Source organism: Nuphar pumila, chromosome 8, assembly GCF_984573655.1.
Source record: "Nuphar pumila chromosome 8, dmNupPumi1.hap1.1, whole genome shotgun sequence".
NCBI classification, from domain to species: Eukaryota; Viridiplantae; Streptophyta; class Magnoliopsida; order Nymphaeales; family Nymphaeaceae; genus Nuphar; species Nuphar pumila.
The window spans coordinates 15,751,562-15,775,150 of record NC_143256.1 but is presented as its reverse complement, the minus strand read 5'-3'; the positions used below and the strand labels follow the sequence as shown (position 1 = coordinate 15,775,150).

Below are 23,589 nucleotides of genomic sequence, written 5' to 3'. Positions count from 1 at the left end.
ATGACTTAGCGTATATCGTAAAAGCCTCATCAGGGCTATGAGTTGAACATCCACGCAAGTCGTCATGACTTCGTATAAGCCTCTTCAGGGCTGTGAGTTAGAATAACCTCTTAAGTCTCTACGACTTAGCCTTGACTTCTTCAAAGTCACGAATGGATGTCTAGCTCAAGCCTCTATGCTTGGCACATCCGTATCCTACGAATCTAAGGACAGCTCTCCGAGCTTCACTTAGTCGTACGGATATCAATGGGGTTCTTTCCCAATCGGTCCAGTAGTATACCGACCATGACACCTTCACAAAGGTTATGCAGGACTGACTCAACAACGTCATCCACTCATACATTCAAAGTAGCGCTGTACCTAAGCTAATGCTTTGTTTCGATAATTGCACCTCCCCCTGGGCTTAGGGGACTCATATCTGGGCGACAACGCGACGATCTGGGGGTTGATTATTCTATGTATTTTAGATACCCCAGAGGCCTGTTGACCCCATCCCCCTAGTAGGACGGTACAGCATACCGGAAGAGATCCTTACTAGGTATCCGAATGCATTCTGCTACTGCAGTAGTTGGGTTCAATCCTTAGATATTTAAGGATAACCACGACCTCCATATATAACGCCCCAGATTTCCAAAATAAAGCTAAGTTAAAATTTTCATGGATTTCTTTTTTTTTTCTTTGCAGCGGAACTTAGAAAAGCTTTTAGCAGCGGAATAAGACGATAATGAGTCGTCGGTTTTAGAAAACTCCGAGCACGTTGCAGGTGTGTGGCCAAGCAACTCATTGACCACCAAAGTGTTTCATTTTATCGAAAGCACATGTTTATTACAACACTACTGCTTAGAAAAGCAGTGAAGGTTCAATAAAAAGGAAGCAGTACAACTCTGTCTAGAGAAACCCTGGAACTCGATGCCGCCTTGCTCCGCATATCGCCACGCAGGTTCAACACCTGAAATCCCCATTAAACGGGGTCAGAACCACTGATGGTCTGGTAAGTAGGCAAACACCTATCTATTCAACTCAAGTAAATGCATAGACCACTCAGGGTCGCAGTTCGTAATACGACGCTCAAGCCTCCATGACTTAGCGTATATCGCAAAAGCCTCATCAGGGCTATGAGTTGAACATCCACGCAAGTCGTCATGACTTCGCATAAGCCTCTTCAGGGCTGTGAGTTAGAATAACCTCTTAAGTCTCTACGACTTAGCCTTGACTTCCTAAGAGTCACGAATGGATGTCTAGCTCAAGCCTTTATGCTTGGCACATCCGTATCCTACGAATCTAAGGACAGCTCTCCGAGCTTCACTTAGTCGTACGGATATCAATGGGGTTCTTTCCCAATCGGTCCAGTAGTATACCGACCATGACACCTTCACAAAGGTTATGCAGGACTGACTCAACAACGTCATCCACTCATACATTCAAAGTGGCGCTGTACCTAAGCTAATGCTTTGTTTCGATAATTGCACCTCCTCCTGGGCTTAGGGGACTCATATTTGGGCGACAACGCGACGATCTGGGGGTTGATTATTCTATGTATTTTAGATACCCCAGAGGCCTGTTGACCCCATCCCCCTAGTAGGACGGTACAGCATACCGGAAGAGATCCTTACTAGGTATCCGAATGCATTCTGCTACTGCAGTAGTTGGGTTCAATCCTTAGATATTTAAGGATAACCACGACCTCCATACCTCTGAGTGACGAAGGCCATCAATGAACTCTATCAGGTTCGGGTGAAATATATGTCACTCAAGGCTGCGCCATCACCGTCTTCCTCGGTGAGAAATTCTGAAAGGGGCCTGCCGGTCTTACAATTACTTGACGAACATTGCATGCCTATAGGGCAGCCTTTGAGAAGTATGTACCCGACCCCAATCAACCACACGGTTTTCACCGTGGAACAAAGGTTTTATTCATATGCATGCTTAACTCTGCTCTCGGCACTTCGGCCTTGACGAGCACTTCACCTCTTTCGGTGGAAACAACACACTCCGGCTCAGCGGCCCTTACGAGTCTGGTTGTCTGATAATTCTCAATGAGCATGCACATGACTCGATCTCTACGGATCGGCTACTCGGCGTATTTTTACGCAACGAGCTCAGGACCTTGTCAAGGCGCTACCACTACTTTGGCGCAACGGCTCTTACAAGTATGATGCCCTTGCAGGTGTCAGGGAGACGAGTCATTCTGACATTGTTCCAACAAAGGACATCATTGTGCCACTTAACTGGTTTTGGCAGCTCTTCTGCCAACCATTCTGTCAACACCTTCTCTGCTCTACCGGCAGTGGTGCGATGAACCTTTCTACATCGTAGAAGGCGTTCCATAACTGGGTAGCACTTCTGCTACGTTCTTTCTGAGCTATTCTTAGCCCTTCAGGAATTTTAGCAGCACTTCCTCTCTTTTACGAAGAAAGCGTGCGTTTCTTTTATCCATTTCAGCGGCATCTCCCCTCTTTGGTGGGAAATCGCTACGCTTAACTTGGAAAATGGATGCGCACCGTTGTGCGTACTTTGCATCCATCAAGGTTGCAGGAACCTTGGGCCATAGCCAGGCCATACGTAATTGATTTAGTCTTTACGTAAAGAGCATTTTGCCAAAAGGCGAAGCCTTTCCAATAGGGGCTTCATTCGTCAAGCAGAATCTTGTACGAGGAGCGGTAAGGGAATCGCATGGGCGATTTTGGAGTTGATCTCCATTTGAACGCTCACTTACGCGCCATATATGTAATATAAGCAGAAGCCTGTGCTTTATACAGCGGCGGCGTAAAGGAAATGCATATACTATTGTTCAGGGTGTGTAACTGAACGAAATATTCTACATATATAACAAAGCAGAAGCCTTGGCATCGTTCGACGCGACGGCGTAAGTCAATACATTGCAGAAAGCAGGAGCCTTGGCATCGTTCGACGCGACGGCGTAAGTAAATGCATAATCGGAAGTGCAGTAATCGGAAGTACAGAAAGCAGGGAGCCTTGGCATCATACGACGCGACGGCAAAGGTAAATTACATGGCCTGTGCGATATAAGACGCGTCGGCAGTATCAGCAGATATACACCTAGATCTGTATCCAACGATAGTTACGAGGCGAGCGAGTGAACACCGAAGTGTCCTAGAGGGCTCAACCAAGAACTAGGGTGAGATACTATTTTGAAGAACGCATATACTGCGTATTCGAACATATATATCCGACGATAGTTACGAGGCGAGCGCGTGAACACCGAAGTGTCCTAGAGGGCTCAACCAAGAACTAAAGCAAGATACTACTTCAGAAAGTATATGCTATATACAAACAATCAAATACTTGAGAGAGATGGTTTAATGAAGCGAACTTACTTCAATTTGAGGAAGAAACGACTCCGATTGCTTCAAACGCTTCGAACGAGGCTCGACTTCGAAAAAGGATCAACTTCGAACTTTGGACGAAAAAGGACTTGGACTTTGACTTTGAACCAAACCAGGTTCAAGTCAAGTCAACTGGGTTCAGACTTAGGTCAAGTAGGTTCAGACCTAGGTCAGGTGGGTTAGGACCAGGTCAGGCAGGCTTAGACCAAGTCAAGCAGGCTCAGGCTAAGTCAGGCAGGCTCAGACCAGGTCAAGCAGGCTCAGGCTAAGTCAGGCAGGCTCAGTCCAGGTCAGGTGGGCTCAGGTGGGCTAGGCTAGGTAGGGGAGGTTTGGAAAAGGAGGAGAGAGAGAGGGGTTGGCGATTTTCTAAAGGAGGGGGGGTCCTCTATTTATAGGTTCTGAAACTTGGGCCCCAAGTTTCAGAATCCCCTCTTTACCCTTGGGCTTTTCTGAGAATCCCTTCCATGGAAGGTGCTGGAAGGAGCTGGAAGGCTCTGGAAGGTGCTGGAAGGTGCTGGAATATTCTAGAATCTTCTAGAATATTTTCTGAGAAATATTTCTGTGGGTCCCACCCATATTTCTGTGGGTCCCGCAAGAATTTCGGGTTTTCGGCGATTTTTTTCCGAAAAATTCTGAGTACGCCATTATCTTTGTATTGATGCCACTAAGAAAGTTGGCTCGCAGGAATCCTTTGATTTTGTTCAGATAGGAAGTTATGGCTTCCAGAGTGTTTGAGCATATATTCGCGATTCGACGAATATCCTAAGTGTAACTGGCTCGCAAGAATTGATTCGTTTCGCATTCTGAGAAAAATGTCATTTTTACTGGTAAATGCCTCATGAATTTTATTCAGATATTTTCTGAAAAATTGCGGGTCTTACATCATTACCCCCTTAATGGAATTTCGTCCGCGAAATTCAGCTAAGAGTACAAGGTGAATAGTTCAGGATATTTATCCCGCATATCCGATTTGGGCTCCCAAGTGCAATCATCGACTCCGTGATGTTGCCATCTTACTTTGACAAGTGGAATGACCTTTGTCCTTAGCACTTGCTCCCGTCGGTCCATGATCTCTACTGGCCTTTCTTCCACCGTCATATCCTCTTGGATGTCAATATCTTCATGTTGGATGACGTGGGAAGGGTCGTGAACGTATTTTCTAAGCATTGACACATGAAATACATTGTGTATCTGTGTATACTGCGGTGGCAATGCTACTCTGTAGGCGGTCTTTCCTATCCGGCTCAAAACCTCGAAGGGACCAACGAATCTGGGGCTGAGCTTCCCCTTCTTTCCGAAACGAAACACACTCTTGGTTGGGGAGACCTTGATAAAAACCTTATCTCCAACCGCAAAAGTGAGTTCCCTACGCCGCTGATCAGCGTAGCTCTTCCGTCGACTCTGAGCAGTCAGTAGCTTCTTCCTGATCATGTGGACCTGCTCAGTATAATGCTGCAACACTATGGGCGAGTCCAAGGTTCGCTCACCCACTTCACCCCAATGGATTGGTGATCTACAGGGTCGCCCGTACAAGGCTTCATACGGTGCCATCCCAATTCTAGCATGGTGGCTATTATTATAAGCAAATTCAGCCAACGCTAGGTGGGAATCCCAATCACCTTTCCATTCTAGCATACAGGCTCTTAGCATATCTTCGAGAGTCTGTATGGTTCGTTCTGATTGCCCATCTGTTTGGGGATGGAATGCTGTACTGAACTTGAGTTTCGTCCCCAGGGCTCTTTGAAGCTGCTCCCAAAAGTGAGAGGTGAACTTCGGGTCACGATCGGATATGATCGAAATCGGCACTCCATGGAGTCTAACGATTTCCCGAATGTAGATCTCCGCCAATCGTTCAGTTGAGTATCGAGTGTTGATTGGCAGGAAGTGAGCAGACTTGGTGAGTCTGTCTACGATCACCCATATTGAGTCGTGTTGTCTCTTGGACCGAGGCAATCCAACGATGAAATCCATCGTAATGCCCTCCCATTTCCATTCTGGAATCTCGATCCGTTGCATTTTTCCACCAGGTCGTTGATGCTCAATTTTTACTTGCTGGCAGATTAAACACCTTGAGACAAATGTAGCCACATCCCGTTTCATACCCCTCCACCAGTACTTTCTCTGTAAGTCCTGAAACATTTTCGTACCTCCAGGGTGAATGGTGTATTTGCTGTTATGAGCCTCCTGGAGTACTTCCTGTCTTAGCTCAGGGTTATTTGGGACCCAAATCCTTTCTTCCATCCATATTCCTCCATCTTCTTTTAAATGGAAGAAAGTGTCATCTCTTTCGGCACGAGCTTTTAATTCCAAGTACTGGGGGTCCTTGAACTGTTCGGCTACAATGCAATCGAGGATCTCGATATGGATTGTCAGGCATGACAATCGAATTTTTCCTGGGTCAGCCAGGAATGGCTTCCAACTGACAAAATCCTCCATCAGCTTCCATTGTCCGGTGAGGCTGGCCAGAGTGCCAACAGTCTTGCGACTAAGGGCATCTGCTACAACATTCGCCTTTCCAGGGTGATAGGAAAGCGTGAATTCATAGTCTTTGAGGAATTCCAGCCATCGCCGTTGCCACATATTGAGTTCTTTTTGAGAAAAGAGGTATTTTAGGCTTTTATGGTCCGACATGACCTCAAATTTCTCTCCATACAGGTAGTGTCGCCAGATTTTAAGCGCGAACACTACCGCGGCAAGCTCCAGATCGTGGGTTGGATAGTTTTTCTCATGAATTCTTAACTGACGGGATGCATAGGCGATTACTTTGCCATGCTGCATCAATACACAACCCAGACCCGTTCCCGAGGCATCGGTATAAGCAATGAAGCCTCCCTGACCAGAAGGTAAGGTAAGGACAGGGGCAGTGGTAAGCCTCTGTTTGAGAACCTCAAAGCATTCCTTACACTGGTCAGTCCATTCAAACTTGACTCCCTTTTTCAGTAATTTCGTCATTGGTACGGCGATTCGGGAGAAGTCCTGTATGAACTTCCGATAATATCCGGCAAGTCCAAGGAAGCTTCGGACCTCAGTGATATTTTCTGGCTGCTTCCAGTCTATCACAGCTTTGACCTTCGCAGGATCTACTGCGATTCCATCTTTTGAGATCACATGGCCAAGGAACATTACTTTGTCTAGCCAGAATTCACATTTTGAAAACTTGGCATATAACTGATTATCTTGAAGGGTTTTCAAGACGATTCTCAAGTGCTCCTTGTGTTGTTCCTCATTCTCTGAATACACGAGAATGTCATCAATGAAGACGATGACAAAAGTGTCTAAGTATGGTTTGAACACTCGGTTCATCAGGTCCATAAAGACAGCAGGCGCATTTGTAAGTCCGAAGGGCATTACTACGAACTCATAATGGCCATATCTCGTTCTGAAGGCAGTCTTAGGTATATCCTCCTCCTTAACTCTGAGCTGATGGTATCCAGACCTGAGGTCGATCTTGGAGAACACTCTCGCTGTTCTAAGCTGATCGAACAAGTCCTCAATCCGAGGCAACGGGTACTTATTTTTAATGGTTGCCTGGTTAAGCATCCGATAATCGATGCATAACCGAAGGGATCCATCCTTCTTCTTTACAAATAGTACCGGGGCTCCCCATGGTGACATACTTGGTCGGATGAACCCTTGTTCCATCAGTTCTTCCAACTGACACTTCAACTCACTGAGTTCAGCTGGTGCCATACGATAAGGGGCTTTGGATATTGGCGCTGTTCCAGGTAAGGATTGAATTCCAAATTCAACCTCACGAAGTGGCGGAAGTCCTGGCAATTCCTCAGGAAACGGATCAGGAAACTCCCGCACTACTTCCAAACTCTCAAGGGGTTGGTCGTTGGATTTTTCCGCCGAGAGGCTCAACAGGAAGGCCACACAACCCTTCCTAAGGTATTTTTGTACCTTAAGTGCTGATATGAGCCTTTTTTGTGGAACTGGTTTGGATAACCGGTATTCCATCTTAGGTAATCCGGGTCGAGATAGAATCACTCTGCCCTCGCGGCACAGAATCTTGGCATTATTCTGAGCCAACCAATTCATTCCCAGAATGACATCGTACTGTATCATATCGATCAGGATGGCGTCAGTAGGCAAGTGTTGCCCTGCTATCTCAATATCCAAATTTTTCACACACCGGATACATTTGGTGCGTGAACCCAACGGGTTATATACTTCGATCATTTTATCAATCGGTTGCACCGAGGCGTGGAGTTGTTCGGTGAAATCGTCGGAGATAAACGTATGAGTAGCACCACAATCAAACAAGACGTAAGCTGCATGTCCATTAACAGGTACGGTGCCTTCAATGAGGTCACCGGTTTCGACTTGTTCAGTCGTTACAGCGTATACACGACCTGCAGTAGGCCTTTGTTCTACTCTAGGTGGGGGTCGTTGGACTTGTGTTCGTTGTGGTACTTGTTGAGAGGGTCCGGCAGATCCGGCATTCCTCCTCTGCTCATCAATAAGCTTCTTCCTGCATTGTCTTGCAATGTGGCCCACTTTGCCACAGTAGAAGCATCCACCTGTGTCACGTGGACATGGTCCTCTTGCGTGATTAACATGGCATTTTGGGCAGTTTGGGTTGGACTGCAAGTTGTTTGGAGCCATGTTCTGCCTTGGTCTTACAACTTGTTGAGTGTTGTTCCCACCTTGGAACCTTTTCTTCTGAAAGGGTTGTCGTGAACCCTGGCCACTTGGAAACATTCTCTTCTTGTTCCCACCATCAACTATGGACCTTTTTGCTATGATCACTTTTGATCGCTCCCAATCCACTTGTATTTTTGAAGCTGCTGCCACAGCCGTTTGAAACGTTTGGGGCATGCTGGTGATAACCCGTGACCTTAGCCCTTCTCGCAGTCCAATGATGTACTTGTCGGCCCTTTCTTGGTCGGTCTCAAATAACCGGGAGCAGTACCGTTCAAGATTTTGAAATTTGGTGGTATAGTCAATCAGATTCGTGCCACCCTGCTCCAATTCCAGAAACTCCATCTTCTTCTTGTTTCTGGAGTGTAATGGGAAGTAATTATCCATGAAAGCTCTCCGGAAGTCAGTCCAAGGAATGACTTCAACTTCCGAGAACTGGATAATCTTAGTGGTATCCCACCACTTCCGTGCGTTGTCTTTCAGCCTGTACGTGCCAAAGTTGGTCTTCTTTTCTTCTGGTACTCCCAGCACCAGGAAGGCACGTTCGGTCTCTTCGACCCAACTTTCTGCCAGTTCAGGATCGGCTCTACCGGCGAAGACTGGTGGATCAAGCTTGAGAAATTTTTCATAGGTTATTCCACCAAGGTTTTCGCTTCGAGGTGCGACTGGTTCTGGCCTTGTTTCTCGAATGGCAGTAACCAAATTGTTGAGTGTTTCCAGCAGAAATCCTTGAGTATGGGACTCCTCGCTTGGTATGGTTCTCCTCGTCGTAGGAGCCATTTATCTACCACATACAAACAACGTGTTTTAGTTTCACAATGTATATATCGAAGCAAAGTTTTATTTACTTAATATACATCACATTTACACAAGCATCGCCTTAAACAAAACGTCATGCCGCACTGGCAGACTTTTAGGCGTTGAGAAACTAGGTACATGAGTCTATTGACTCCAAAACACTACCAGTCTCTTCTAGGAACTGGATTTCTTTCTTGACCCAAAGAACCCGAAGTATAGTTTACTTCCACATTGCCTTGGTGCAGGCACAACTAGCTTTGGCTTGGGCGGCACTTCCGCACTCTCAAGCGACTCTTGTGGATAGATCAGTGATGCCGGTCCACTTGCCCATTCAGTGGCATCATGGCTCGGAGAATCCGAGACCATAACGGGATGATATAGGTTGTATCCCTCTTCCTGGCCATTCAGACTCGGCGTTGGTGTAGCCGCTCTGTTCCCCCATATAATAGTACTTTGATTCGAGGAATCTGAAATCATAATGGGATTATAGAAGGAGTTGTTGCATTCCTCCTCCCAACTGTGCAAGCTAGGCGTACATGATGCCTGTTGATAGCCTTGCGATTGACCAAATCCCTCAAGGAAGTTCAAGTCAAATCCTACCAGAGACGGTAGTTCATCAGAAGTTGCTGGAGTACGGCTACTCTCTCTACTGGAGTAATGTGGCCCACTAACACGCGAGGTCTCATCCCTAAGACCAAGCGATCCCCGCCGACCCATATCGGCGGTATGCTTCATTTGGCATTCGTTGACGGAATGCCCTTCTTTGCCACAATATTGACAGTCTTGGACTTCATATGGGCATACCCACTCATCGTGCATGATCCCGCAACGATAGCAGTATCCTCGGGAGTCGTGAGTTGCCATCTATACAAAGATGCACCCAGATCAGAACAAGAAGTATAAAATATACTTACAGTGCGATATAGTGGACAAGTCGGATCTCGAACCAGGTTTCGCAGACTCTTGCTCTGATACCAATTCTGTAACGCCCCAGATTTCCAAAATAAAGCTAAGTTAAAATTTTCATGGATTTCTTTTTTTTTTCTTTGCAGCGGAACTTAGAAAAGCTTTTAGCAGCGGAATAAGACGATAATGAGTCGTCGGTTTTAGAAAACTCCGAGCACGTTGCTGGTGTGTGGCCAAGCAACTCATTGACCACCAAAGTGTTCCATTTTATCGAAAGCACATGTTTATTACAACACTACTGCTTAGAAAAGCAGTGAAGGTTCAATAAAAAGGAAGCAGTACAACTCTGTCTAGAGAAACCCTGAAACTCGATGCCGCCTTGCTCCGCATATCGCCACGCAGGTTCAACACCTGAAATCCCCATTAAACGGGGTCAGAACCACTGATGGTCTGGTAAGTAGGCAAACACCTATCTATTCAACTCAAGTAAATGCATAGACCACTCAGGGTCGCAGTTCGTAATACGACGCTCAAGCCTCCATGACTTAGCGTATATCGCAAAAGCCTCATCAAGGCTATGAGTTGAACATCCACGCAAGTCGTCATGACTTCGCATAAGCCTCTTCAGGGCTGTGAGTTAGAATAACCTCTTAAGTCTCTACGACTTAGCCTTGACTTCCTCAGAGTCACGAATGGATGTCTAGCTCAAGCCTTTATGCTTGGCACATCCGTATCCTACGAATCTAAGGACAGCTCTCCGAGCTTCACTTAGTCGTACGGATATCAATGGGGTTCTTTCCCAATCGGTCCAGTAGTATACCGACCATGACACCTTCACAAAGGTTATGCAGGACTGACTCAACAACGTCATCCACTCATACATTCAAAGTAGTGTTGTGCCTAAGCTAATGCTTTGTTTCGATAATTGCACCTCCCCCTGGGCTTAGGGGACTCATATTTGGGCGACAACGCGACGATCTGGGGGTTGATTATTCTATGTATTTTAGATACCCCAGAGGCCTGTTGACCCCATCCCCCTAGTAGGACGGTACAACATACCGGAAGAGATCCTTACTAGGTATCCGAATGCATTCTGCTACTGCAGTAGTTGGGTTCAATCCTTAGATATTTAAGGATAACCACGACCTCCATACCTCTGAGTGACGAAGGCCATCAATGAACTCTATCAGGTTCGGGTGAAATATATGTCACTCAAGGCTGCGCCATCACCGTCTTCCTCGGTGAGAAATTCTGAAAGGGGCCTGCCGGTCTTACAATTACTTGACGAACATTGCATGCCTATAGGGCAGCCTTTGAGAAGTATGTACCCGACCCCAATCAACCACACGGTTTTCACCGTGGAACAAAGGTTTTATTCATATGCATGCTTAACTCTGCTCTCGGCACTTCGGCCTTGACGAACACTTCACCTCTTTCGGTGGAAACAACACACTCCGGCTCAGCGGCCCTTACGAGTCTGGTTGTCTGATAATTCTCAATGAGCATGCACATGACTCGATCTCTACGGATCGGCTACTCGGCGTATTTTTACGCAACGAGCTCAGGACCTTGTCAAGGCGCTACCACTACTTTGGCGCAACGACTCTTACAAGTATGATGCCCTTGCAGGTGTCAGGGAGACGAGTCATTCTGACATCGTTCCAACAAAGAACATCATTGTGCCACTTAACTGGTTTTGGCAGCTCTTCTGCCAACCATTCTGTCAACACCTTCTCTGCTCTACCGGCAGTGGTGCGACGAACCTTTCTACATCGTAGAAGGCGTTCCATAACTGGGTAGCACTTCTGCTACGTTCTTTCTGAGCTATTCTTAGCCCTTCAGGAATTTTAGCAGCACTTCCTCTCTTTTACGGAGAAAGCATGCGTTTCTTTTATCCATTTCAGCGGCATCTCCCCTCTTTGGTGGGAAATCACTACGCTTAACTTGGGAAATGGATGCGCACCGTTGTGCGTACTTTGCATCCATCAAGGTTGCAGGAACCTTGGGCCATAGCCAGGCCATACGTAATTGATTTAGTCTTTACGTAAAGAGCATTTTGCCAAAAGGCGAAGCCTTTCCAATAGGGGCTTCATTCGTCAAGCAGAATCTTGTACGAGGAGCGGTAAGGGAATCGCATGGGCGATTTTGGAGTTGATCTCCATTTGAACGCTCACTTACGCGCCATATATGTAATATAAGCAGAAGCCTGTGCTTTATACAGCGGCGGCGTAAAGGAAATGCATATACTATTGTTCAGGGTGTGTAACTGAACGAAATATTCTACATATATAACAAAGCAGAAGCCTTGGCATCGTTCGACGCGACGGCGTAAGTAAATACATTGCAGAAAGCAGGAGCCTTGGCATCGTTCGACGCGACGGCGTAAGTAAATGCATAATCGGAAGTGCAGTAATCGGAAGTACAGAAAGCAGGGAGCCTTGGCATCATACGACGCGACGACAAAGGTAAATTACATGGCCTGTGCGATATAAGACGCGTCGGCAGTATCAGCAGATATACACCTAGATCTGTATCCAACGATAGTTACGAGGCGAGCGAGTGAACACCGAAGTGTCCTAGAGGGCTCAACCAAGAACTAGGGTGAGATACTATTTTGAAGAACGCATATACTGCGTATTCGAACATATATATCCGACGATAGTTACGAGGCGAGCGCGTGAACACCGAAGTGTCCTAGAGGGCTCAACCAAGAACTAAAGCAAGATACTACTTCAGAAAGTATATGCTATATACAAACAATCAAATACTTGAGAGAGATGGTTTAATGAAGCGAACTTACTTCAATTTAAGGAAGAAATGACTCCAATTGCTTCAAACGCTTCGAACGAGGCTCGACTTCGAAAAAGGATCAACTTCGAACTTTGGACGAAAAAAGACTTGGACTTTGACTTTGAACCAAACCAGGTTCAAGTCAAGTCAACTGGGTTCAGACTTAGGTCAAGTAGGTTCAGACCTAGGTCAGGTGGGTTAGGACCAGGTCAGGCAGGCTCAGACCAGGTCAAGCAGGCTCAGGCTAAGTCAGGCAGGCTCAGACCAGGTCAAGCAGGCTCAGGCTAAGTCAGGCAGGCTCAGACCAGGTCAAGCAGGCTCAGGCTAAGTCAGGCAGGCTCAGACCAGGTCAAGCAGGCTCAGGCTAAGTCAGGCAGGCTCAGACCAGGTCAGGTGGGCTCAGGTGGGCTAGGCTAGGTAGGGGAGGTTTGGAAAAGGAGGAGAGAGAGAGGGGTTGGCGATTTTCTAAAGGAGGGGGGGTCCTCTATTTATAGGTTCTGAAACTTGGGCCCCAAGTTTCAGAATCCCCTCTTTACCCTTGGGCTTTTCTGAGAATCCCTTCCATGGAAGGTGCTGGAAGGAGCTGGAAGGCTCTGGAAGGTGCTGGAATATTCTAGAATCTTCTAGAATATTTTCTGAGAAATATTTCTGTGGGTCCCACCCATATTTCTGTGGGTCCCGCAAGAATTTTGGGTTTTCGGCGATTTTTTTCCGAAAAATTCTGAGTACGCCATTATCTTCTTATTGATGCCACTAAGAAAGTTGGCTCGCAGGAATCCTTTGATTTTGTTCAGATAGGAAGTTATGGCTTCCAGAGTGTTTGAGCATATATTCGCGATTCGACGAATATCCTAAGTGTAACTGGCTCGCAGGAATTGATTCGTTTCGCATTCTGAGAAAAATGTCATTTTTACCGGTAAATGCCTCATGAATTTTATTCAGATATTTTCTGAAAAATTGCGGGTCTTACACCATACCTCTGAGTGACGAAGGCCATCAATGAACTCTATCAGGTTCGGGTGAAATATATGTCACTCAAGGCTGCGCCATCACCGTCTTCCTCGGTGAGAAATTCTGAAAGGGGCCTGCCGGTCTTACAATTACTTGGCGAACATTGCATGCCTATACGGAAGCCTTTGAGAAGTATGTACCCGACCCCAATCAACCACACGGTTTTCACCATGGAACAAAGGTTTTATTCATATGCATGCTTAACTCTGCTCTCGGCACTTCGGCCTTGACGAGCACTTCACCTCTTTCGGTGGAAACAACTCACTCCGGCTCAGCGGCCCTTACGAGTCTGGTTGTCTGATAATTCTCAATGAGCATGCACATGACTCGATCTCTACGGATCGGCTACTCGGCGTATTTTTACGCAATGAGCTCAGGACCTTGTCAAGGCGCTACCACTACTTTGGCGCAACGGCTCTTACAAGTATGATGCCCTTGCAGGTGTCAGGGAGACGAGTCATTTTGACATCGTTCCAATAAAGGACATCATTGTGCCACTTAACTGGTTTTGGCAGCTCTTCTGCCAACCATTCTGTCAACACCTTCTCTGCTCTACCGGCAGTGGTGCGACGAACCTTTCTACATCGTAGAAGGCGTTCCATAAACCGGGTAGCACTCCTGCTACGTTCTTTCTGAGCTATTCTTAGCTCCTTCAGAAATTTCAGCAACACTTCCTCTCTTTAACGGAGAAAGCGTGCGTTTTCTTTTATCCATTTCAGCAGCATCTCCCCTCTTTGGTGGGAAATCGCTACGCTTAACTCGGGAAATGGATGCGCACCGTTGTGCGTACTTTGCATCCATCAAGGTTGCAGGAACCTTGGGCCATAGCCAGGCCATACGTAATTTGTTTAGTCCTTACGTAAAGAGCATTTTGCCAAAAACCGAAGCCTTTCCAATAGGGGCTTCATTCGTCAAGCAGAATCTTGAACGAGGAGCGGTAAGGGAATCGCATTGGCGATTTGGAGTTTGGTCTCCATTTGAACGCTCATTTACGCGCCATATATGTAGTATAAGCAGAAGCCTGTGCTTTATACAGCGGTGGCGTAAAGGAAATGCATATACTATTGTTCAGGGTGTGTAACTGAATGAAATATTCTACATATATAACAAAACAGAAGCCTTGGCATCGTTCGACGCGACGGCGTAAGTAAATACATTGCAGAAAGCAGAGCCTTGGCATCGTTCGACGCGACGGCGTAAGTAAATGCATAATCGGAAGTGCAGTAATCGTAAATTGCAGAAAGCAGGGAGCCTTGGCATCATACGACGCGACGACAAAGGTAAATTACATGGCCTGTGCGATATAAGACGCGTCGGCAGTATCAGCAGATATACACCTAGATCTGTATCCAACGATAGTTACGAGGCAAGCGAGTGAACACCGAAGTGTCCTAGAGGGCTCAACCAAGAACTAGGGTGAGATACTATTTTGAAGAACGCATATACTGCGCATTCGAACATATATATCCGACGATAGTTACGAGGCGAGCGCGTGAACACCGAAGCATCCTGGAAGGTGCCAGAATATTCTAGAATATTCTAGAACATTTTCTGAGAAATATTTCTGTGGGTCCCACCCATATTTCTGTGGGTCCCGCAAGAATTTCGGGTTTTCGGCGATTTTTTTCCGAAAAATTCTGAGTACGCCATTATCTTCGTATTGATGCCACTAAGAAAGTTGGCTCGCAGGAATCCTTTGATTTTATTCAGATAGGAAGTTATGGCTTCCAGAGTGTTTGAGCATATATTCGCGATTCGACGAATATCCTAAGTGTAACTGGCTCGCAGGAATTGATTCGTTTCGCATTCTGAGAAAAATGCCATTTTTACCGGTAAATGCCTCATGAATTTTATTCAGATATTTTCTGAAAAATTGCGGGTCTTACACCCACACTCATGTAAAGCTTTCATTTCCTCATTCATGACCTCAACCCATTTGATTGACATAGATGCTTGTGAGAAACTGATAGGTTCATCATGCTTTTCAATCTGGGAGATGAACAGTTGTAAGTCTGTAGAGAAGTTGTCATAACTTACCCATCTTTCAATAGGATGGTGAATCCTCTCAAGCCTCCTGGGTTGCACAATAGGTCGTTGAACTTTGTCTTTGTTTCACTGCACATAGGTAATCCCTTAAAACTTTGTAACATCTGAAATGACAGGCATAGTAATATCTTGTGTGTTTGTCGACATTTCCTTTTCTGGGTGTACAACTGTACTATTTTGTTCTGCAGATAGTGTATGACATGAGGGTACGTCATGCATCACCATTTGATCAAGCACCTCAGCAACAAGCCATGGCTGATAACTTTTAGCATCCTTACAGTGTCCCTCTGTACTTCCTGAATCATCAGTATGAGTCTCGTCAAACACAACATTCCATGAAACTCTGATGCGACTGGTAGTGGAGTCATAGCAGTGATATCCTCTATATTGATCAACATATCCAACAAACCTACACCTGCATGCCTTTTTCTGAAACTTATCACGTTAAGAACTGTCAATATGAACATAGCATATGCAGCCAAACACTCGCAACTCATTATAGTCAGGATGAACCCCAAATAGTGTAAATAGCGTAAAATAAGGGGATTGATCTGCTAACAATTTCATTGGCAGTCGATTTATGACATAGACAGCTGAATGAAAAACTTTCATCCACAAGTTTAAAGGAATGTGAGTGTTATGCAACATACTCAGCGCACTCTCTACAATGTGCCAGTATTTTCTTTCAGCCGCACCATTTTGTTGTGGTGTGTGTGGACAAGATATTCGACGACCTATTCCATTATCTTAGAGAAATTCAGTAAATTCCTTTGATAAGTACTCTCATCCACCGTCACAATGAAAATATTTAATTTTAGTTGAAAATTGATTACAAACTAAAGCACAGAATGAGCAAAAAAGCTTGAAAACTTCAGATTTATATTTGATAAAATAAATACAGGTGTATCTAGAGTAACTATCAATGAAAGTAATGTAATAATGATTGCCCAATAAAGAAGACTGCGGGGCATGTCTCCAGACATCAGAATAGACAATTTCAAAAAGCACAAAATCTCTTTGATTTATTGAATGAAATGGAAGAACATGACTTTTACATAATTGACAACAGAAACAAAGAAGAAAATCAGCCTCGACATTCAAACTAGACTGCGGAACAAGTCCACTAGACACAAGCTTCTCAATAAATGAATGATTACAATGACTAAGACGACGATGCCAAATCTCTGGCTTATTACATTGAGATAGACTAAAACAAACTTTGAATGACACTGGACAAACTGGTTGTGAATTTATTGATGCATCATGAACTAGAAGAGACTCCTTGAAGACATACATGTTTCCCTGTCGTTCTCCTTCAACGAGTGTCTTCTTCGTGAGAAGATCCTTGACACATACAGAAAGAGTAAATTCGACAAAAGAATTAGTATCATCGACAAGTTTAGAAACAGAAACAATGTTTTTAACAATACTAGGAGAATGGTAAACATCAGATAAAGGTAATAAGGAATTGGGGAGTAGAAGGAAAATATTTCCAACATGAGAGATAGGATGAAGAACACCATCTCCGGTTTTAATAAATCTTACCAATATCACATGTCACATGTGCAGCAGCCCGGAGTTAATGTACCAAGTCTCCTACTCAGTTTGCTTGAAACTCAATTCTGAAAGAGCGAAAATCAAAAGATTCTTCACATTTTTCTTTTCATCTCCTTTACGGTCGTCTCCTGCTTGTCCCCTAGTAGAAGGCCCAGCACCATTAAACTTGCCTTTGTTTTGCGGATTATGCCAGCAATTTGCTTTAATGTGCTCCATTTTATTACACTGAAAACATGTCGGGATGTTTATAGGGTTCCCTGGATACAAGTTAGGTGACATGTAGGGTATGGGAAAAAGCCCACGGCCTCCTTGATTACCTCTTCTATGTCCACGCCCGCCTCAAAAGCCCCCACGTCCTCGCCCTAATACTACTCATGTGACAAGTACCTCATGGTTGTTGGAATTCAGGGTCATCTTCTCGCCCCTAATGGTAACTTCATATTGTAGTAGCTTAGTCCGTAGATCTTCAAAACTGGGCAATGAAGGGAGGCATAGAAGAGAGGTGACTAACATGTGGTAGTCAGAACCCAGACCATTCAGTGCCTGTTGAACCTTTTCTTTGTTAAGAATTACGCAACCCACCATGGCTAGTTGATATGTAATACTCTTGATTTTGTTCATGTATTATGTCACTGATAAACTCTATTTCTTCAAAAGCTGAAATTCTCTCTTTAAATGCAAAATCCTAGCTTATGAAATATGTGAATAAGTCTGCGCCAATATTTGCCACAACTCTCTGGCTGAACATTCATCTAGGATGGCCACTAATATCTCATGGGAAAGCATAGAGGTAATGTAAGCCACAACTGCCTGATCTTTTCTTCTTCATGTTACAAATTTTGAATTATGAATCAATTTGTTGGAAACCTCCCCTTTGTCATCTCGCTCTTCTTGCAGGACGAATTCTAGTGGTGCATGGATCGTTCCATCAAGATATCCAGAGAGATCCAGACTCTTAATAAAAGGAAAACTTTGTCGCTTCCAGGTCAAGTAGTTATATGAGTTGTCCAAGGAAACTGGAAGGGAGAATCCATGTGAAAGGACAACAAAAGAACACTCTGACCAGCAGTTTGATTTACGAGCAATGTAAATCTGTTTTTTTTTCTTTTTGCTACGAAAATAATATTGCAGGGAAACAAATAATCAGTAGAACACGACAAATTAATGATCTGAATTTTTTTTTGTATGGACCGAAACTTTGATTTGGTTTTGGAGAATAAGATTTGACTTGAAAGACAAAAGAGAGATCTAAGTTTAAATGGAAACACAAATCTGATCTGATACAATCAGATTTGATTTAACGCTGCTGAAGGGAAGAATCAATATGCCATGGCCAGATCTAATTTAGTCTGGCTTGGAACGAAAACACTAGATCTGGAACGATCCGATCCAGCATCAAAGAGGAAAAAAAATAATCAAGATTTAAGAAAACAGATCTGGTTTGACGTGACCAGACTGTTTGACGTGAACAGATTCAGTTTTAAGAGATCGAAAACTTAGAGAGGAAGAAAGATGTTTAAAAATTTTAAGAAAGAGATTTTTAACCCAATATGATAAGATCAATTTTCAGGACAGAAGGAGAATAGAATCTGATCTGATAAGATCAGATCTTGGATCAAAGAAAGGAAGAAGAGAACTCGACCTAGTATTTACTTCTCAGCCTGCTCTGATACCATGTTAGAAGTCACGCACCTTCGACCAGATCTTCATCCACAACAGAAGAGAAAGGGATTTGCAAGAAGGAGAGGCAGCAATGACTGGCACGATTCTCAATGAGAGGTTGTGCCCTATATTCAATGTAATATATATGATACAAGTTGGATCGGGTCTGTCAACCCAGACCCGATAACACCAACCATGTAAATACAATACAAAAGAATCATTTTGGGTCTAGAACCAGACCCGTACCCTACATTCTCAATAGAAATTATTGTCTTTTAATATATTTTTTAGATTATGGATATGTATATTGAAAAAATTATATTTTGCAAAAATATGTGGTTTCTTAAAATCTTATGTGTTTCATGTTTTGCAAAATATTAATTTTTTACATTTTTTTTGTGTCTCTTAATGTATGTATTTACATAGATTATCTTTGGGATTTTTAATATATAGTGATGTTTCTTTGGTGATTCTAACTATGTGACCATGCATGATTTTAATTATGTAGCCTTTGTGATTATTATTGGATGGCATAAGCATGATTTGTCATCATGAACTCGAATGCATATTTTAATTTCTCTATTATGCATTATATTTTTTAGTGGGTTATTGTGTATGCTTCTTGAGCATTTTATGAATAAAACTTATATTTTTTAAAAGACTCTTGTATGATTGTTGCATAGCCCTTAGTAGTTTTATGTGCTTTTTGGTAGCTTAGTGACTTGAGTGTTTGTGCACTTTTGTAACCCTTAGTGGTTTCTTTCTTGTGCATTGATACTTCATTGCATGTTTCTTAAAGATTTTATATTTGTTACATTGTGATAAAATTCTTTGTATGATATATATGAGTTCATGGTTGTTGATAGTTATATAGCTCTTTGTGAATCTCTATATGTTTGTCATCAATTGTCTAATAGTAGACTAATGATTTAGATCTAGCTTCTTAGAAGCTTTTCTTTAATAAAATCATATACTTTTGTCTTTTTATTGAGATTTATTGGATCTTTTGTATATGATGTGCCTTAGTGCACTTGTTTCTTGATTGGTGGATTCATGATTCCATTATCTTTTGAAAGATACTCTAACATCATAATTTCATCACATCTATGTAGATTATTTATATTGGGCATGATTCTTGTCCATTATTTGCTTGTCAAAGTTTGTAAAATTTGTCATGAGACATCTTGTGTTGGAAGTGATTGCATCAATTGACATATTGTTGTGCATATGATTGAACTATATTCATTCTAAGTCTTCATCTACCTTTATTGGATTTGATTTAAAACTTTGTTTTTTCAAATCGGTACTTTTTTATATGAACTCACTTATTTGAAAATCAATTTCCGTGAGTATTTTTTGCCTTCTTTTGGCATTGTTTTTTGTCCATCATAGATTTTTCTAGGATGCGCCATTTATTTTTGGCCTTGTTGTTGGGTCAGAGTTAGCCGTTGAGGTGAGTTATGTGTGCACCTCATGTCATCTTACTAGTCTAGATTCCCAAAGGTTATGAGTGATGTGTTGTCACTTGTCTTGGGTTTGATTGGTATCTACATCCATGTTGCTTTTGTTGAACAAGAGATGCTTGTTGGGGTGAGTTGTGTGCACCTTGGTTTTCTTATCAGTATAGATTGTCGCCTTATAGTTTGGCTCTAATTGACGGTTGTTTGATCTCTAGTTCTATGAGTGTGTTATATCACTCATTTGTTTATTTGGACAATGTTATTATGAATACTTATAATTATGTTTATCTGTGATGGTTATCTATTTTGAAAATATGGTGTTTGAAAGATTGTTAAAATTGATACATTTATCCTTCTTGATGACATTAGTTTGTTTTTATTACAAGCTCTCTTACTTCGTGTCTTCTCCTATTATGTCTCTTATTTAAAAGATATTTTTGTGGTGAGTTATATGCACCCATTGGTTATTCACATTTTGTGTGTTTGTATTATACTCTTATTCTAGTAGCTGATGCACTTGAATATTGAGGTTTGTCTCTTATTTAAGTGTCATTTTACGTAGACAAGAAAGATTTGTTTGCAATGAGTTAGGTGCACCCATTGGTTATTCATACTTTTTGTGTGTTTGTATTATGCTCTTTTTCTAGTAGCTGAAACATTGAGGTTTGTCTCTTATTTAAGTGTTATTTTATATAGATGAGATGTTCACACTTTTTGTGTGTTTGTTAAGCTCATAAGTGGCATTGTCATTGATCTCTTGTTCTAGCAGCTATTACACTTGAATTTTGAGGTTTGAAGGTCAAGCGAGGTAAATTGCTTATGGTGGTCGAACTATTGTGAAGGTTTGCAAAATATCATTTCTTGATATTTGTGGGATTTTCAAATCTCTCCACAAAATTTCTAAAACAAATTCACTCATTTACCCTTGTCTGGGAAATGGTTATTGAAAATTCTTCATGCATTTTGCATTGAATATGTTTTAATTGCATGCTTAAAGATATTTTAAATGTGTTCCATGATTAGTTATCTTGGGTGATTTACATCATGATATGCCTTGGTTGCATAGGATGCAATATTTTGAGTGTATTTATAGATATTGTTTCTATTGTTGAGATTTAAATTGTTATTAATATTTGTCATTATTACAAAATATCTCTTGTTATGATTTGTACGTGGGATTTTGAACTTCCCCATTATTTCTGTTGTACATTTAATATGGCTACTTGTTTTGAAAAACCCTTCTTTATGAATATTTTTTGTGTGGGTTAAACTCTTTTGTGAGTTATTTATTCATGGTATTGATGTTGTTTGAAAATTCATATTTCATGCATTAATGTGCTTTTCGAGATAGATGTGTGTATTGACTTTCAATAATGCATGTTTTCATGAATGTTTAAAGTGATGAATGATTTATACGTTTATCTTTGAGATATTTTATGCATGCATCTCTTCTTTTGATAATATGCAATTGTGTTCTCTTATAAATCAAGAACTATGATTTCGTAAAATTATCTATTGAGGTGAGACTCTCAATGAATATTGTGTATAAAAATTTAATGACTTTCAAAATTGATGTTGAAAAATTTTCTTACTATTAAAAGATTTTGAAAATTATTAAAATGTCTTATTAAATATGTATTATATTTTTGGCGTGTTTGGTCATTTATATATATATATATATATATATATATATATATATATATATATATATATATATATATAGAGAGAGAGAGAGAGAGAGAGAGAGAGAGACAGAGAGATGGGTGTGTACGAAATGAAATATGCGAATGAAATGTGCTAAATGGGTTTTCTACTCTTTTGGTGTGGGTTTTTTTTTTGCAGTTCTGACCCCATAAATGTGTTGGGCATGGTCAATTTACGAGGAATCCACACTTGGATCATGTGTTTTCGATGAAAAAAATGATATTTGGAGCCTAAAAATTAACAAAGATTTTGGAATGGTGATTTTTTAAACGTTATAAAAACCCGCTCATATATCAGAATCAAACACTTAAAGAGTTGAACCCTATAAAATCAAGTACATAGATCACATTTGTACGATTAGAATTTAAAAATAAAACAAAAAAACCCTGAAAAACTCATTTAGCATGTTTCATCTAGCATATTTTATTTAGCACGTACCCATTACTCTCTCTCTCTCTCTCTTTATATATATATATATATATATATATAGTTATTTTTAGTTGGATTGCTCCTTTTGTACTCTTTAAAATATTGGCATTATTGATGATTCTAGAGACCTTTCGAGCATATCAAGGAAGATCTAGAAGCTCCTTCAAGAATTTGTATTATAGAAGAACATGTCGATATCTTGTGTAATGGGATTCCTTTTGTAATTGCAAACTTATAGTGAGTCAATGTAAGTTTGAGCGGGGGCGTTAACATATATCATGGTTGCCAGTCGAGGAAGCAGGAGCAGGAAGCGTGGCACTTTCAAAATTTTAGGAAGCGAGAAACGTGAGACTACTTAAAAGCGAATCAAGAATCATCTTGGAAGCGACCTAGGAAGCGAACGGAAGCGACCTACGAAGCGAGGGGGAAGCGAAAAAATAAAAATAAAAAAAAATGAAAAAAGGGAGGAAGCGCAGGAGAAGCGCGGGATAAGCAACGGGAAAGCACGCTTCTCAAAAAAAATGGCGCTTCCCAACGCGTTTTGGAAGCACAACATTTCGTGCTTCCACTAGGCTAGGTGCTTTCGGTAACTCTGATATATATACTTTAAAGTTAAGTCAACTTTGGTTGACTTGGACTAGTTGTTTGACTTATGGTCCAATGGTTAGTGTGGTCTCCCTTTTTCTCTCCTTTAATCTCTCTCTTCTTCCTTCTTTTCTCTATAAATATGGGTGGGTGGGTGCCTTTGTAAGGTGAGGGAGTGATGAGTAGTTTTAGGCAGAGTTACTGGAAGCACCTAGCCTAGTGGGGAAGCATGTTTCGGAAGCGTAAAACGTCGCGCTTCCAAAACGCACTGAGAAGAGCCAATTTTTTTGAAAAGCGCATTTCCCATTTATGGGAAGCGCATTTCTCTTTTATGGGAAACATGCTTCCCATTTATAGGAAACACACTTCCCATTTATGGGAAGCACGCTTCTCCTTCGCTTTCCCTGCATTTCCTCCCTTTTTTTGTATTTTTATTTTTATTTTATTTTTCGCTTCCCCCTCGCTTCCTAGGTCGCTTCCAGATTCGCTTCTGGTTCGCTTTCGAGACGATTCTTGATTCGCTTTTAAGTCGTCCCATGCTTCCCGCTTCCTAAAATTTTGAAAGTGCCACGCTTCCCGCTTCCACTTCACATATCGCTTCTCGCTTCCTCGACTAGCAACCATGGTTTTAGGCTTCTTGTGTGTTTTTT

At 42.4% G+C, this 23,589-nt stretch overlaps 1 protein-coding gene across 1 annotated transcript in view; it reads right to left on the bottom strand.

Moving 5' to 3' along the window:
• The window catches only part of LOC149829671 (actin-interacting protein 1-2-like), a 36,553-nt gene extending 20,514 nt beyond the window's left edge, over positions 1 to 16,039 (bottom strand). Inside the window, exons 1-2 of the mRNA XM_090015234.1 lie at positions 15,952 to 16,039; positions 15,765 to 15,838 (exon numbers count right to left, since the gene is read on the bottom strand). Coding sequence (XP_089871360.1) covers positions 15,765 to 15,838; positions 15,952 to 16,039 — 162 coding nt within the window. The remainder of the gene's footprint in view (positions 1 to 15,764; positions 15,839 to 15,951) is intronic.
• Positions 16,040 to 23,589: the final 7,550 nt, after the last annotated feature.